General features: G+C 45.5%; 1 protein-coding gene across 1 annotated transcript in view; it reads left to right on the top strand.

The window, feature by feature from the left end:
* Positions 1–753: 753 nt before the first annotated feature.
* Positions 754–16,429, top strand: part of ash1 (histone-lysine N-methyltransferase ash1) — a 54,086-nt gene continuing 38,410 nt past the window's right edge. Inside the window, 6 exon segments of the mRNA XM_067134066.1 lie at positions 754–891; positions 6,669–6,817; positions 9,732–9,860; positions 9,862–10,093; positions 11,340–11,609; positions 12,601–16,389. Of these exon segments, the coding sequence (XP_066990167.1) occupies positions 6,726–6,817; positions 9,732–9,860; positions 9,862–10,093; positions 11,340–11,609; positions 12,601–16,389 (4,512 nt within the window). The 5' untranslated portion in view covers positions 754–891; positions 6,669–6,725.

A 16,429-nucleotide genomic window follows, 5' to 3' on the forward strand; every position in this document is an offset into this window, starting at 1 on the left:
AAGAGGAAGAAGAAGAAGCAGAAGGAGAAGTTTACCGCCATTTTGTTTTCTCGCTCAGCCTCACCACAAGAGAAGGAGAGACGTTTGTTTATTATGAGTTTTGCCGTCCTGCGGAGGACCTGCCACGGTGTGAGGCGTGCCCACTGCCCCGTCGAAGCCCGCCGCCCCTTCGGAGGAGAGGAGGGAGGCCGTCGGGAGCGGAATCATGGCGGCAGGAGGCCGAGAGTAGAGAGGGACTGAGGGCAAGAAGGACACGAGCGACCCAAACAAACCTCCTGCAGGGGAGGGAGAGAGAGAGAGCGGAAAAAGATCTCCCGACGAAGTCGCTGCCCCTTCGACAGGCGTCGCTCCTCCGGCCCCTTCGGCGTCGCCGGCGGGCAGCAGGGTCGTGTGGCTCGCCTCCGGCGGGCGTGACGGACCGACGCGCACGCACGCGGCCCGAGAAACGAGGCGGAAAGGAAGGAAGGAAGGAAGGTCGAGGAGGATGATGATGCCTCTTATGGCCGTCGGACCCAAGCCGCCGAAGACGACTTATTATCCGCCCTCGCCGCCTCGTCCGCGCCCGTCCCGCCGCCCCCGCGCCCCCGCCCCACCGAGGGCCTCTCCCTTCGCGCGCCCCGCGGGGGAACACTGCGAAGGCTGGTGAAAATAAGGGTGAAATACGACTCGCAAAAAATTTTTTTTTTTTCTTCCTCAAACCGACGTGATTTTTGAGCGGTTGGTTATTGTGTGTCTCCCCTCTCTCTCTCTGGCGTCGCCGCCGCCGCCGCCGCGGAGGAGGAGGACATGACTGAGGACAGTGATTCAGTAGTGGTGTTTGTGAAAGCCTACGCGCGTTGATTGAGCGGATGGTTGGCGATCATGGCGACGCAGGAGACGGCCGTATACGGAGTGAGTTCTGGCGACGCCGTTGACTTATTTTTTATATATTTATTTTAAATATTAATTATATTTAATGCTCTAAAGCCTCAATTTTTAAACATATTTTAAATATCAGTTATGTTTAATGCTTAGAAACCCTCATTTTTTAAATATATTTTAAATATAAAGCTCATTTTTGTCTATTATATTTTATATATATATATATTTATTCATATTTTAAATATTAATATTTAATGCTCTAAAGCCTCAATTTTTAAACATTTTAAATATCAGTTATGTTTAATGCTTAGAAACCCCCATTTTTTAAATATATTTAAAGTTATTTTTATATATTTTATTTTAAACATTAAATTATATTTAACGCTTATTAAGCCTCGTTTTATGGAGATATATTTTAAATACTTATATTTAACGCTTATTAACCATAATTTATATATTTATAATGTAATATCTTAAATAATTATATTTAATGCTTATTTTATATATGTATTATCTTTTAAATATTAATATTTAATGCTTATTTTATATATATATATATATCTTTTAAATATTAACTATATTTAATGCTTATCGATCCTCATATTTAGATTAAAATGTCGTAAGTCTTGGATTTCTCTATTATGGGCTTCTTGTCAACTGCGACGTCGTTATCGTCAGCAAATTATTAATATTTATTATTGATATTTCGAGGATTACGACATAATCGATGTCATTCTCAATGAATTAACGCCCGAAGTCGTAAAATTGAATATTGTAAGGCCTGCTGTTATTTAGCCGATGACGTCATCGTCAGCCTTGTTTTAATCGGATGGTTAATGCCTCTTCGGCCTTATATCATTAATAAAGTAATGCGTTATGCTCTTAATTTACTTTATTATAGGAAAATAATTGTTCTAGAGTCTTATAGCCCATAGCTATGTCTGTTTTATAGAGCCTGCTTATAGCTAATTATGTTTTTATAGAGCCCGTATACACCCAGGCTCAATTAATCGCCGTTTTGATAACGTAAGACTTAAAACGAACCCGGAAAGTCGCATTTCAACCCAAAATCTCAAAATCTAGCCAACTTCGCGTCCCTCCCCTAACGAACAGGCCTCCGAAGCGCGCTTATCACCTGTGGCGCCGTTAATAGCTTGCCCCTATGAAAATTACCCGAGTTAGGTTACTTTCAGACCCTGACAAAAGCCCCCAGTTCGGGTTTTATTCGATTTCCGACTGATTCTGCTGGTCGGCCGAGGCTAGGCTCGATTTTTCAGGCCGCCGAGGGCCCGGAGGGCAATGACAGTCGTCGTAGGCCAGGCCTGGTCGAAGATACTAGTTGCCTAGATAGGGCTAGGGCTTGGTTTTCCGTCGTTGTAAATTTGCAGCTTCGTTTCCAGTCGGGTAACGCTGGCGACAGTATCCGATTGTGCGACAGGTTAGGTTAGGCTGTGTTGAGTGCACGACAGGTCCTAGGCTGCTTTAAAATAGGGCATAGGTTCATTTAAACCATTAAAAAGATTACAATTTTTAAAATTTCAATTATGGTTCAATTCCTGACATATACTGATTGTCCACTAGGTTAGGTTAGTCTACATCAAGCCTACAGTAGACCCTAGGCTACCGTAATATAGGGAGCAGATGGAATTTTAAGCTTAAATATTCAATAAAACTTCAAGAACTCCATTTTTAAAATCTACTCTAGGCTAGAGTCACAATTGGCCTCCTACCCAATTTATTAAATCTTCAGCTGAGCCTAAATCTGGCGACATCCCTCTCGTTCGGACGATATTACCCTGTAGTAGGTCACCTTGGCGTAAAAGTCATCATAAAATTGAAATCTAAAGTATTGTCAATAAGATAAGACTGGTTTACCCTTGCCTAACCTGACGAAGGCTATAGTTCAGTAGATTAGGTTAGTTCAGGTTAGGCTTCGATTAAACTGTGGACCCTAAGCCTTGTGGATGCATTGGTATTTGCTAAAATCGACCCTTACATTGTATTAAATTAATCAACATGTATATTATTGTTGAGAATTAACTTTCAACAGGAAAAATACACATCAGATCTATTTATAACGACAGACTTGTCACTCTTTAGGCAGTCGCTGGTTAACGGGGGGAGTTCTGTCCCCGCCCGGCGCCGCTAACTGAAAATCACATATGATAGCACCGAAATCCACTCTTAATGTCGCTGTTAACTGGGGATTGGTGCCGTAATCCCCACTTAACAGCGCTGAAATTCCTTTTAACGACGTCGCTAGCCAAATGCCATTAACAGGGACTCCCTGTAATCAGGAAATCATGGAGTAAAACTGAAGACTACTACTGCACCCCTGTAGCTTTGGTAGTTACCCTTTTACGTGCGAAATTGCCGTCATTTTAACGTAAAAACGAAAGATGGTAAATACCAGAATGGAAAGTAAAGCGAAACAGAGAAAAGACATTAAATTATTTCGTCAGCATTACGTAAGGTTCTCTCCAACGTCCATTCCTTAGACCCCTAGCTGCAACCCCTTGCATTCCTTTTTCTGTGCCTCCGTTCATATTCCTCTTCTTCTGTCTTACTTTCCACCTCCTCTAACGATCGTTTCTTCGTGCAAATGCGAGGCTTTGTTCCCGTTTCACCTTTCAAACCTTTTTATTGGATGACGTCATCGTAGGTTCCAGCGCTTGGCTTTTGGGCTAAATTTTATATTCAAATTCCAGTTGCAAATTGGGGTAGACGTCTCATACTATCTGCTTTCTGGAAATACGGTGGACCCTTGCCTATTTGCGATTCTGGATTTGCCGATTTATCTGTGGAGCGTACAAACACATTATTTGCAGTATTTTTCATAGATAAATATTCACAAATTACTGTATTTTCATATTTTCGTCACTAAAACTTTGTGGTGCGCGATTTTTTGCATTTATAAAGGCATTTAAAACGATTAAAATACTCAGGTATAAGCATTTATAAAGGCATTTATTGGTGTTTGAACTATCAAATTAGGCATTTATAAATTGGTATGTTGATCACCCACCCTCCAATCATCAGACATACCAAATTGCAGCCCTCTAGCCGCAGTAGTTTTTATTTAATTCAAGGTTAAAGTTAGCCATAACCATGCTTCTGGCAATGATATAGGATAGGCCACCACTGGGCCGTGGTTAATGTTTTATGGGCCGCGGCTCATGCAGCATTATACCGAGACCACTGAAAGATAGGTCTGTTTTTGGTAGCCTTGATTATACGCTGTACAGAAAACTCGATTGTGCCGAAGTTCATTACGATATTTTGCCAAGCAATATCCTCTCAATGCAACTTGCAGCTTGCATGATTGTTGATAATCAGGTCATTGTGTATCGATAAATTTACAGGGTAATGAATTGACTGAATTGTTAATTAGGTCATCGTGTCGCAACTATATACGACTTGCTTTCAAATACCCCTGATGTGAATTGTTTAATAATTAGGTGCCTACATTGTGTCTCTCTCTCTCTCTCTCTCTCTCTCTCTCTCTCTCTCTCTCTCTCTCTCTCTCTCTCTCTCTCTCTCTCTCTCTCTCTCTCTCTCTCTCTCAGTTCGGCAAGCTCAGTAGAATTTTAAGGTGGTGAAACATGGACGTCAAATTAAGATACGAAAGCTCATTCAGTATTTGAATTAAAACAATATTCAGCAGGAACACCCATCTGAAGTAGTACCCCAGTTCCTCCGAAGCTTCAAATGATCCCTGCCCGTCAAGCCACCCACTCTGCACCATGAAAATAAATAGGCGAAAAGCACCAATTTGAATATGAAAAACTACAGGACTCAAATAGTCTATGGGTAATACACAGACATCCTTAATTACCAGTGGAGGATAAATCGTCAAATTACAAATTACAGCCGTCGCTGCGTCTGGGCACAGCCGACCCCCGGTATTCGCGAAGACTTAAAACCCCTTTAAAAGCGCTCACAACTGGAAATGCTTGTACCCGAGTATCTTAATAGTTTTATCGCAAGGAGTGCGTTTAGCCAGGAAAATATGGAAACGTACAGTAGTTAGCGAATATTTCTCTATGAAAAACACTTGCCGAGCTGTATAGAAAACAGTGATAAAACTATTACAATGTGTAATGCATTAAAAACGTTTTAGGTGAAACTTATCCTTACGGAGTTAGTTTAGTATTGTTTTTAGGTCACGTCAGAACCTCTTGAAACCTCAGTTAAAAGACTAATGGTCTTAACTGAGGTTAAGGACAAGACTTATATGGTTAATTGTAGATTTTCCAATTGATTATTTGCTCCGTGAATTATGTCGGATCAAGCAGGGGTGGGAGAATGAGTTAGCCTGTTTAGCAAAGGGTCACGCATAAACCGAACGCCCCCTTGAAAATTACCCCAGTCAGACCAACAACACAAGATTGAGAGAAAATTACATTACAATAATAAATTACATTAATTTTCATACAAAATATACCACTGGTATCGTTACATCACCTAATCTAGTGACCTAATTTGCAAATGTCCTCTTACATATGCAGCACTAAACATTTATAGAGATCGCATATACAAAATCTATGCCCACGATTCCCACATTTACATTCGTCGTTGCCGCCTGCCGACAGATGAATTTTCAACAGATTGCCTAACGCGCTTATGCGCATGCGGGGATATTGGCATAGGGTTACATGACTAAGCAAAAGTGTTTCGGGTGGTAATGTCGCGTGTTTGTTAAGGCTGACCGTCGTTCCTTTCTGCTCGTCGGGCATCGACCTTCGTTGGTGGGTCGTTCAAGGTGTCGTCTTATTTTGGGCGACGTTCCCCTTCCTGTGGTATGGCTTATACCGTTCTCAGCGGGAGATGAATTTCTGAAGTTAGAAGTCGTTTTAGAGTACGGCCTCGGTCACGTTGTTCCGCCCCCTGGTTCCAAAGGCCTTCTTTTTGTAGTCGAATGTCTTCTAAGCACCCCTGGGCTTGTCTTCCTAAACAGTCTATGCATTGAACGTCGCTTTCTCAACATGACCTCTGGTTTTCTCCCGAAATGTCCAAGAAATATATAAAAAATATAAATTTTAATAACTACGTCCTTGACTTTTGGCGATTCGATCTCACGGCTCCTTGCCACCGCCGTTAATGGGCTTTACAGCGCGGTAACTCGACGTTTCTTCAAGTTATGGTGCTGTAGCTTGATGTTTCTCTAAGTTGCAGCAATGCAACTTGAGGTTTCTTGATGTCACCGACTTCCAGCTAGCCGCCGGAACGGATCCCTACCATAAGTCAAGAATGCACTATACTTCAGTAACGACACGCCTTTATATATGATCTGCATATTTCCTGGAAATTAACAAAACTGTCGATGTGAACCTGAATAATGAATGGAAAGCTGGGGTCCACTGTAGATTGTGTAGAATATAGCATTTAGATAGATGAATCTGTTCTGTCTTTGTAGCTAAATAGTTATGCATCCATTTGAACTTACAGTCATAAAGGCTGTAGGTATCGTAGTTCCCCGTGGTCTGTTTGCCATAGGAACGTCCTTAGAGTCCTGAGTCACTTTATAAAAAGATATCAAGTCTGAGTCACTTTTACAAAAAGAGTAGAGTCCCGAGTCACTTGACAGATGATATCAAGCCCCGAGTCCCTTTTACAGAAGTATCTTCGTAAAAGAAGGTGAAAATTTACGATAAAAGTTGGAGGAGTTGGGTAGCCAGGCATTGGAAAGACCCTGTCGATTATTTCCATCACAGTGACGCATGTTATTCCTTTATTATTCTTGCTATGTATTTCTCTGCTGGCTCTGTTGCAACACCTGACCCTAATCCTCGCATACGTCTCCGCAGGTTCTGTGGTAATGCGACGCCTACCATGAAGTGAGCACGCCGTACCCCAGTGGTTGTATGGAGCACGGACATCCGTACAACAGCGCCATGTCTCACCCCAACTCAGCTGACAAAAGCAGAGCGCCTTACCACCCAACATATACTGATCAGGTACGGTGGCCCGCGAGGTACCCTTCTGCGCGGGTCCTTGCCGTCGGTGCGCCTCGCGCGATGCGCCGTAGGCATTGCTTAAGGTTCTTTGCAGCGTCCGTTCCGTGGCCCCCTGGTTGTAGCCTCTTTGGTCCTTTTGACTGGACCTCTTTTGTATACTCGTCCGCCGTGACGTTCCTCCACCCACTCCTAGTCGATATTATCGCCACCGCTGTAACATGTCGTGTTGAAGGAAGAGGTGATAAATAAATTAATAAATAGAAAAATATGAGGGAACAGACAATAAAACCGGTCCACCTGAAATTCAGGAGACATCAGCAGAAGGCAGGAATGAAATATCTCCTCTCTCTAACTTTTCTCTGTACCATTCTCTGGTCTCTTGCAATCAATCAGCTGACAGATTGCAAACAAGATCAAAATTGCATCATGTAGAGTGCATTGTGCATTGTTTTGCAAGAACTTTTGCATTTTGCAACTCATTTATCATTGCTCTTGCAATCAATCAGTGACAGATTGCAAACCGGCTCAAAATTGCATCATTTAGAGTGCATTGTTTATTGTTTTGCAAGAACTTTTGCTTTGTGCAACTCATTTATCATTCTGCTCTTGCAATCAATCAGCTGACAGATTGCAAACAAGATCAAAATTGCATCATGTAGAGAGTGCAGTGTTTATTGTTTTTCAAGAACTTTTGCATTGTGCAACTCATTTATCATTGTGCTCTTGCAATCAATCAGCTGACAGATTGCAAACAAGATCAGAATTGCATTATTTAGATAGTGCATTGTTTTGCAAGAACTTTTGCATTGTGCAACTCATTTATCATCCTACTCTTGCAATCAATCAGCTGAGATTGCAGACAAGCTCAAAATTGCATCATGTAGAGAGTGCATTGTGCATTGTCTTGCAAGAACGATTTCATTTAACTCATGTATCATTCTGGGTGATGTTTAAATGCCCCGTGACCTTTGCGTCGCGATGACTATGGCGACATTCTTCCTTAATGAGTTGCATTTGGTTTAAAGGTCAGAGCCTTCATTGTGCTATTTTTGTTGCCTGCTCTTCCTTCGTGATGTCCGGCGCTGATTTTTCTCCAGGCGTTGCGATTGTTGGAGCTTTGGAATCTTTCGGTGGGGTTATTTCGAACGGAAGGAATTCTCGACGTGGTTTTCATTGGAGAGTGGTCGTTCTTCTTTGTGATTTGTGTTGCAAGGTGGTTGTTCATTGGCAGAGTTGTATTGCAGAGTGGTCATTCTTCAGCATGGGTTGCAAGGTTTTTTGTTCTTAGATATGACTTTAATTGCAAAGTGGTCATTCTTCTACATGATTTGTGTTGCAGAGTTGTTCTTCGACACGAATTGTATTCCAAAGTGGTCATTCTTCTACATGATTAGTGTTGCAAGGTTGTTCTTCAACAGGACTTGTATTGCAATGTGGTAATTACTCGACATGTGTGTTGCAAGGCTTTTGTTCTTTGACATGACTTTAATTGCAAAGTGGTAATTCTTCAACATAATTTGTATTGCAAAGTTGTTCTGCAACATGACTTCTATTGCAAATTTGGTCATTCTTTGGCATGATTTGTGTTGCAAGGTGGTTGTTCTTTGACAGGACTTGTATTGCAAAGGGGTCATTCTTCGACATGATTTGTTGCAAGATGGTGGTTCTTTGTTGCATGTGCAATCAGGATTATAATTGTCTTTTATTTTAGATTACTCTTTAGGAAACCCTGTAACAATACACTTGTAATCCTATGAGGCTGGACATTAAAATTTCATAACTAATTTTTACCTTAAGTACATAAATACACATTATTCACGGAAAATTCGCCTATTTAGGTATTTTTCATAGAGAAATATTCACAAATTATTTTCATATTTTCATGACTAGATGCACTTTTTGTGATAAAACTATTAAAATATTCAGGTCTAAGCATTTTTAGAGGATTTATTGTTGTTTTGAACTATCAGAATAGGCAGTTATAAGCATTTTTAGAGGGATTTTAAGTATTCGCGAATCCCCGGGGCCAACTGTATAGTAGAAATGACCCTATCCTATTTTTAAATATCCAATAGCATTCCTTTTTGATTTCGGACCTTTCATGTAGCCATTATATTTATAACTTCCTTTATATAATGAGTTAATTGCCTTCTCTTATATTTGCTGTTGTCGTATTTATAATTAGTTAATTACCTCGTGTAAATTTGTCGTGCGTTCCCTGGATTAGAGTAGAAATGACATTAACCCCCTTCAGGTACCTGGTGCCATTGGTTTTCTGATTTTGCCCTATAATTTCCTTGAAGTTGTTTTATTTTTGTATAACTTCATTAATCTGATTAATTAATTGCCTGTTAGCATAAATTTATCCAGTTGGTTCCCTGGATGGAGTAGAAAAAATCCCCCATTCGAGTAACGTTGCTTTTTGGCTTCGTCCAATCCCACCTAGCTGTCGCATTTCGTTGCAACTTCCGTAACGTAGTTTGTTTTTGCCTCTAAGTACGAATTTGTCCAGTGGGTTGTCTGTCACAAATAGAAATTTGTTCAGTGGGTCATCTGACACAGAATAGAAATTTGTTCAGTGGGTCATCTGTCACAGAATAGAAATTTGTTCAGTGGGGTCATCTGTCACAGAATAGAAATTTGTTCAGTGGGTCATCTGTCACAGAATAGAAATTTGTTCAGTGGGTTGTCTGTCACAGAATAGAGATTTGTCCAGTGGGTCATTTGTCACAGATTAGAAATTTGTTCAGTGGGTCATCTGTCACAGAATAGAGAGTTGTTCAGTGGGTCATCTATCACAGATTAGAAATTTGTTCAGTGGGTCCCTGTCGTAGAGTAGAAACAACCCTAAACTTAGTTATTTATTTGTTTATTTATTTATTTATTTATTTATTAACTGAGCCGTTGACGCTTCCAGGATATGATGTTGAGCGAAGAGGAGGAATGCGCCACTCTCGCCGAGCCCATGACCCTGGAGGGAGCCAAGCAGTTGGCGCAGACTTCCGCCGCCGTGGTGGTCCCGGCGTCCACTCCTACGCCCCCGCAGTCTCCATAGCCTCGGCGGTCTCCCCCCCTCTCACACGCTCGTCACACCTCCCCTGACGTCCCCCCACCATCACCACCACTTGACGTCTCCCCCTCCCCCTCCGCATCTCACTCCAGCCTTGCCCCACCACCACCATATATGGGGTCCTGCGTCCGTTCCACACGAGGATGAGGAGGAGGAGGAGGAGCAGGATAACTTGCCATCCACCGTTGACATTCAGGCTATTCGGGTGGGTGTTGGTCTCGTTTTGTTGTCGGGAGGGTCCTTTCATTCTCAGAGAGTTTCCTTTTGTTGTCAGACCTATGTTCGAGGTTAAAAGAAAGTCCCCTTTTATTTTCAGAGTTCCTTCTTGTTTCAGTGAGTCCCCTTTCATGTTCAGAGATGTCCCTCTCATTTCAATGAGTCCCCTTTCATGTTCAGAGATTTCCCTCTCATGTCAATGAGTCCCCTTTCATGTTCAGAGATTTCCCTCTCATCTCAATGAGTCCCTTTCAATGTTCAGAGTCCTTGTTCATTTTCAAAGAGTCCTCTTTCTTTGTCAAACCTGTTTTCAGGGTAGAAAGTGTCCCCATTCGTTGTAGAGCCTATTTTCGGGGTACAAAGAAAGAACCCTTTCATTGTCAGAGTCCCTTTTTGTTGTCAGAGCTGGGTAGGGTTTATGTTTTCAAAGATTCCCCTTTCGTTGTCAAAGCTATTTACTGGGTCCCCTTTTATTTTCAAAGAGTTCCCATTTCAGAGTTCCCTTTCATTTTCAAAGAGTTCCCTTTCATTTTCAGTCCTCATTCATTTTCAAAGAGTCCATATTCATTTTCAGAGTTGCCTTTTTTTTTCCAGAGAGTCTGTATTCATTTTCCAAGAGTTCCCATTCATTTTCCAAGAGTCCTTATTCATTTTCAAAGAGTTCCCTTTCATTTTCAAAGTCCCCTTTTTCTTTCAGATTCCCCATTTATTTTCAAAGAATCCCCTGTTTCTTTCAGAGTCCCTGTTTATTTTCAAAGAACCCCCTCTCATTTTCAGAGTGCCCTGTCATTTTCAAAGAGTTTCCTTTCTTTTTCAGAGAGTCATCGTTCCTTTTCAAAGAGTGCATTCCTTCGTTGTCAACCCTATTCTCAGGGTAGAAAGAGTCCCCTTTTATTTTCAAAGAGTCCCCTTTTGTTGTCAAACCGATTTTCAAGGTAGAAAGAATCCCCTTTTATTTTCAAAGAGTCCCTTTCATTTTCAGAGTCCACTTTTATTTTCAAAGAGTCCCTTTTCGTCATCAAACCTATTTTCAAGGTAGAAAGAATCCCCTTTTATTTTGAAAGAGTCCCCTTTTATTTTCAGAGTCCCGTTTCACTTCCAAAGAGAGTCCTTTCATTTGTATCAGTGAGTCCTTTTTATTTTCAGTAGAATGTAGCTTTTCTCCACTAGTTTGTAATAACGTTAGACCAAAAGATCGCACCAAAGTGACCACTCACATTAATCCCACCTTGCAGGATTCCCCGTCGCCCGACCGGTCCCAGGCGCAGCTCATGACCATCAACATGAACTGGGACAGCATCGAACACAACCCAGGAGACGAGGACTCCGACGAAGAAGACTCGGACACCGACGTGTCGGAGTCCGAGTCGGACTCCCGGCTGAGCTCCAGGTCCCACTCGAGGTCGTGCTCGCCTTCGAGGGAGAGCATCAAGTCTTTCACCAGGTCGAGATGCGAGTCTCGGTCCCCCTCTCCCTCGAACTCGAGATCGGACAGCGGCAGTCAGGTCCGGGCTTCTACTGCATTTCTCCTTCTTGTTCTCGAACCTAGACCTTATTTTCTGTGCTGGAACAAAGTAGAAGTAGTTTCACGTTATTTGCCGTTCCAGGAAAGGATTTGCACTTGGAATTGGTGGTCAATTTTGCCCATGGCCCTGTAGGGGCTAGCTGCCACCGCTTTCATTCCTTTTACTGTACCTCTGTTCATAATCTTGTTCTTCCGTCAGACTGTCCACCCTCTCCAACAATTGTTTCATAGTGCAACTGCTTTGAGGTTTTCCTCCTGCTACACTTTTCAAACCTTTTTACCGTTATGTTCCGTTTCAGCGTCGAATGGCCTCATAGGTTCCAACACTTAGCCTCTGGCTTAAATTTTATATCCCGATTGCAGCTTTGTCCAGAGGCGCTATATTTTTAAGGGAAATTGGTTTGCATTTGTTTACGCTAGAATAGGTTACCGAAACAGTCTAGGTTTAAGAGCCTCGTAACGGACAAGTTATACGCCTTCAGCACACCCTATTACATGTTAGTTAAGCAAATCAGGTTGATTACTAGTTTTGATAAATCCTTATCCACAGTCAGTGTATTTCTTGCCATTTTCCGTAAAGGTTTGTCCTTTTCAAGTTGCAAAGTTATAGACCTCGAAGAACTTTTTATATATATCTTGTTATAGAACGTTTGAACAAGAACCTGTGACCGTAGGAATATGATAATGAAGTTAGGGCCATGGTTAGTGTGTAAAAGCTGTTCTGTGAAATATTTAAGTGTTTTCATCTTCACAGTCTCTGAAAAGATAGATATTTTGATCTAAGTTGTATAAAAGGAATGGAAGTGTTTGTTTTAATAAAATTGTTTTGTCAATATGTCTCATTTTCAGCTAATATTTTTTTTTATGTTGTCACTTTGTCTCATTTCCAATCTAAGGGCTGTCATGCCAACAGCGTTGGCGATTGTCGACCAATCTCGCCGTCAGGAGTAACCCCAATCCCTCGTTTTCAGGATTCGGACTCCGACAGCTCAGCCTGGAGCGACAGCAGCTCCTCGGGGTCGGACGACGAGAGGAAAAAAGACGAGGGCGACAGAGACTCGAGCCCCGTGAACAAGCCCCTCCCCAGGAGGAAGCCGCAGCTAACGGCGCCCAAGCTGACCCTGAACGACCACACGGAAGCCGACGGGAAGAGCGGGGACCCCCTTCGGAAGTCCTCGGGGGACCTGGCGGGCTCGGACTCCGCCGGGAACAAGTCTCCCGCCCTGACGTTCTCCACCTCCACTGCCACCTCCATCACGAGCGTGGGGTTTGCCGTCAGCAAGATCTCCCAGGCGGAGGACAGGGTGCTCGTCAAGAGCCCCCTGCACTACCACCAGGGGATGACGGCGAGGCTGGACATCGACAGGGCCATCGGCGCCAAGACGCTCTCGCTGTCGAAGACCGACGACAAGAAGATGATGGTCGGGTCTCCCCTGCTGTGTCTGGGTGGCAGTACCAGTAGACTAGAGGAGACCAGCTTGAGCAAAATCAAGCTGAGACAGGAGACCGGCGGCGCGGACGCTGCGCCGCCGGGCGCTGCCGAGCCGGAAGTCAAAGGAGAGAGCAAAGCGGACAAGAGCATGCCCATCTTGGAGGAAAGCCCTGGCAAGTCCAAGAGCACCAGCACCGTCGAAAACAAGTCCACCTCGACCCTGCCGACTCTGAAGGCGGAGGAGGCCAAGGGCGTCGCGTTCCAGCCGTACAAGCCGGGCCCAGGACAGCTGGAGGGCAGGTGCGACGCCGGGGCGAAGTGGGACGACGAGAGAGACAAGGGGGAGGACGCGAGGAACACGTCCCTCTCGCCAGCCGAGCTGGAGGAGAGGAGGCGCGAGAAGCAGCTGGAGCTGAACCGGGAGTTCGACCGCCTGCTCTTCAGCACCAAGAACCCGAGCGCTGCCAAGCCAAACGAACAAAAACCGCCTGTGATATCAAACGACTCGAAGCACATACCGTTTAAGTTGACGAACGCAGCCGCCATGAAGTACAACAAGGTCTACGACGCCATCAAGGCCACCAAGTCCCTCAACTACGTGACGTCGCAGAGGGACGGCTGGCACATCAACAGCCTCATCGGCTCGTCCAAGCCGGAGAAGACGCTGGCGTCCGTGATCCAGGCCATGCCCGTCGCCACGCTGGTGGAGAGCAAGGACGTCGTCGTCGCCTTCGACAAGGGCAAGGCCAAGAACAACAGCCAGGCGGTTGCTCCTCCTCCTCCTCCTACCCTTGGTGACGACAAGCACAAAGAGGCGTCTAAAGCGGAAGATAGGAGTAAGGAATCCGTCAGCGATGGCGCGGAGCCAAAAGAAGTACAAGCCACCTGTGATGATCGTCTCTCCGTCAAGAACAAGTCCGACTTGGACCTGTCGCCGATCGAGAAGGCAGTTAGCCGAGGCAGCGCCACCCTAGTGGGATCTAAGTTGCTCAGAGACTGCGTCGTGGAGAAGGTGTTCTCTCGCGAGCCCTCGTCTCTGCAAGACAGGGAAAGTCATCCCGGCAAGTCGAGCAAGGAGACCGAGACGAGTGCGGAAGTGTCGCCGGTTAAGGAAGTAGCTTCTAAGAACCAGAGCAAAGAGATCAGTTACGCGAAGAGCTTGAACAGCGTCCTGACGTCTAGAACGGTCATTCACGACGTCGGGACGGAGAAGAAGTCCGGCGAAGGCCTTTCCAAGAAGAACGCGGCCAAAGAAACCAACGCGAGCAAGAGGAGCGGTCTCAGCATGCCCGACTTGGAGTGGAACTCGTACAAAGTCGAAGGCTTGGCGGAGAAGAAGGCAGCTAAGGAAGGAGAGGGCGAGAGTAAGATCAAGAAGGACTCTGCCAAAGACAACCACACGTCCAGAGCGCCGCCCAGGAGGGAGACCACGCCCAACAGGGCCAAAGATCTCGACAAGAGGTCCGGGTCGACCTCCGGCTCCTCGAAGAGCGAGAGGGAGCCGTCCGTAGCCAAGTGTCTGAGCGTGGATGCCCTGGTTGAGAAGATGCCCAAAGAGCCAGGCGACAGGAGAATAGGAGACAAGCTTGAGCCTGGCTTCCACGACAGGGCCATCCACCGGCACCTGAACGAAATGAAGCCCAGCAAAGATTCGGAGCGAAAGCCCAACAAACTGAACTCCGAGAAGAAGGCCAGCCGGAACGACTTCCACCTGAAGCTGGGCAAGGAAGGGAACAACGTCGAGAAACCCCAGGACAGAGGGGGCAGGAAAGCCCACGAGGAGAAGAAGCTGGTCAGGGACTCCTTCGGCGGCAAGAAGACGAACGTGGAGAACAAGCCAAGTAAGTTCCTGAGGGACGGGCTGGAGAAACGTCCCCAGCTGAGCTTCGAGAAGGAGCTGAGTTCCGCCGAGATGACCGTCACGGACAAGAGGTTCGGCAAGAGTCACCACGGGGAGAAGGGTGGCCTGGACAAAAACAGCAACAGCAGCGCTTTCGAGAAGGGCTCGAAGGACAGGAACTCCAACGACAGGAAGCAGGGCAGCAAGGACTTTGGGGGGGCTCGTGATCGCTTGAGTGAGGTGGTTTTGGAGAAGGGTGTGTCTAAAGACAAATTAGGGGGGGAGAGAAAGGTGCATAAACATGACAGTCCAGAAAAGAGGCTAAACAGAGACTTCACGGGGTTGCACGAGAAAATTCTGAAAGACAGGACTCCAGACAAGAGGGCCAACATAGGCGTGTCGCCCCAAAAACATTTAGAGAGTGTGGAGAGGTTACACGGCAAATTGAGCGCGAGTGACAGAAAAGTGCACCTGGACGTGAACGGGGATAGAAAACAGGGCCGCGGCTTCGTCCTGGACCCCTCCCACGAGAGAAACTTTGAGGGGAAGAAGCCGCTGCGCGAGGCATTTGCCGAGAGGAAAAGCTCGAAAGATTCGGTGTTCAATCATTGCGGTGACGGCGCGAGTGTCAAAGATCACAGTGCCAAGGAAAAGAGAACGAAGGACCACGATGTGGACAGCAGGCATTTCAGTAGAGAACAGGAGGTGGTCAGGGTTAGGAAAAGTAACGACACTGAAAACAAACAGGACAGGGACCATGTTAGTGAGAGTAGGTTAGAGGGGGACGTGCGCTACGACCACAGGTTCGTGTCGGAGTGTGTGTCCGAGAGAAAGTTTTCCCGGGAAGGTGCGAAGGAGAAGAAGTCGTCTTCTTCCTCCTCCTCCTCCTCCTCCTCGTCCTCCTCGTCCCGCGAGATGCCCCATTTGCTGCATAGCGGCAAGGGAGACTCTCTCAGCGTGGCCGAGGGGACGTCGAACTGCCGGGACTACCAGGGGGAGAAGTACGTCGGTAGTTATAACGAATATTCTAAGCTGTCCAAAATTCAAAGACCCGTAGATATGTCCGGGGAGCTTGCCGGCATGCCAAAGCTAGACCGCAGCGGCTCCTCGGACTCGCACTGTAAGCTAAAGTTACCAAGTAAGACTGTGGGCGAGACAGTGAAGGGCGAAAGAGAAAGGGACAGGGACATTATTAGACCTGAGCACAGGAAACAGGGCCTCGCCCTGAGAGAGGGCAGCGACTGCCCAGACCACAAGGGCAGCAAAGTGAATTCTAAGTACGTGTGTCCCACCATAGCAGATGTTGTGAAGGGCAGGGAGAGGAGAAAAAGCACGGATCTCGACAAGCCGAAAGGCAAGAGTAAAGGGAAGCTGTTCCGGGACGAGACGTCGACGGACAGCGAGAGCTCGGAGGAACTGAACGAGAAGGTCGACCTCGACACCGAGCAGACCCAAACGTTCAACGTCAGCGAAAGCAATTTCAATCAGGTAATGGCGTCGAATGCGAAGGTTCCTTTTGGTTTTATCG

This window comes from Macrobrachium rosenbergii, chromosome 35, assembly GCF_040412425.1.
Source record: "Macrobrachium rosenbergii isolate ZJJX-2024 chromosome 35, ASM4041242v1, whole genome shotgun sequence".
In the NCBI taxonomy this organism is placed as follows: domain Eukaryota; kingdom Metazoa; phylum Arthropoda; class Malacostraca; order Decapoda; family Palaemonidae; genus Macrobrachium; species Macrobrachium rosenbergii.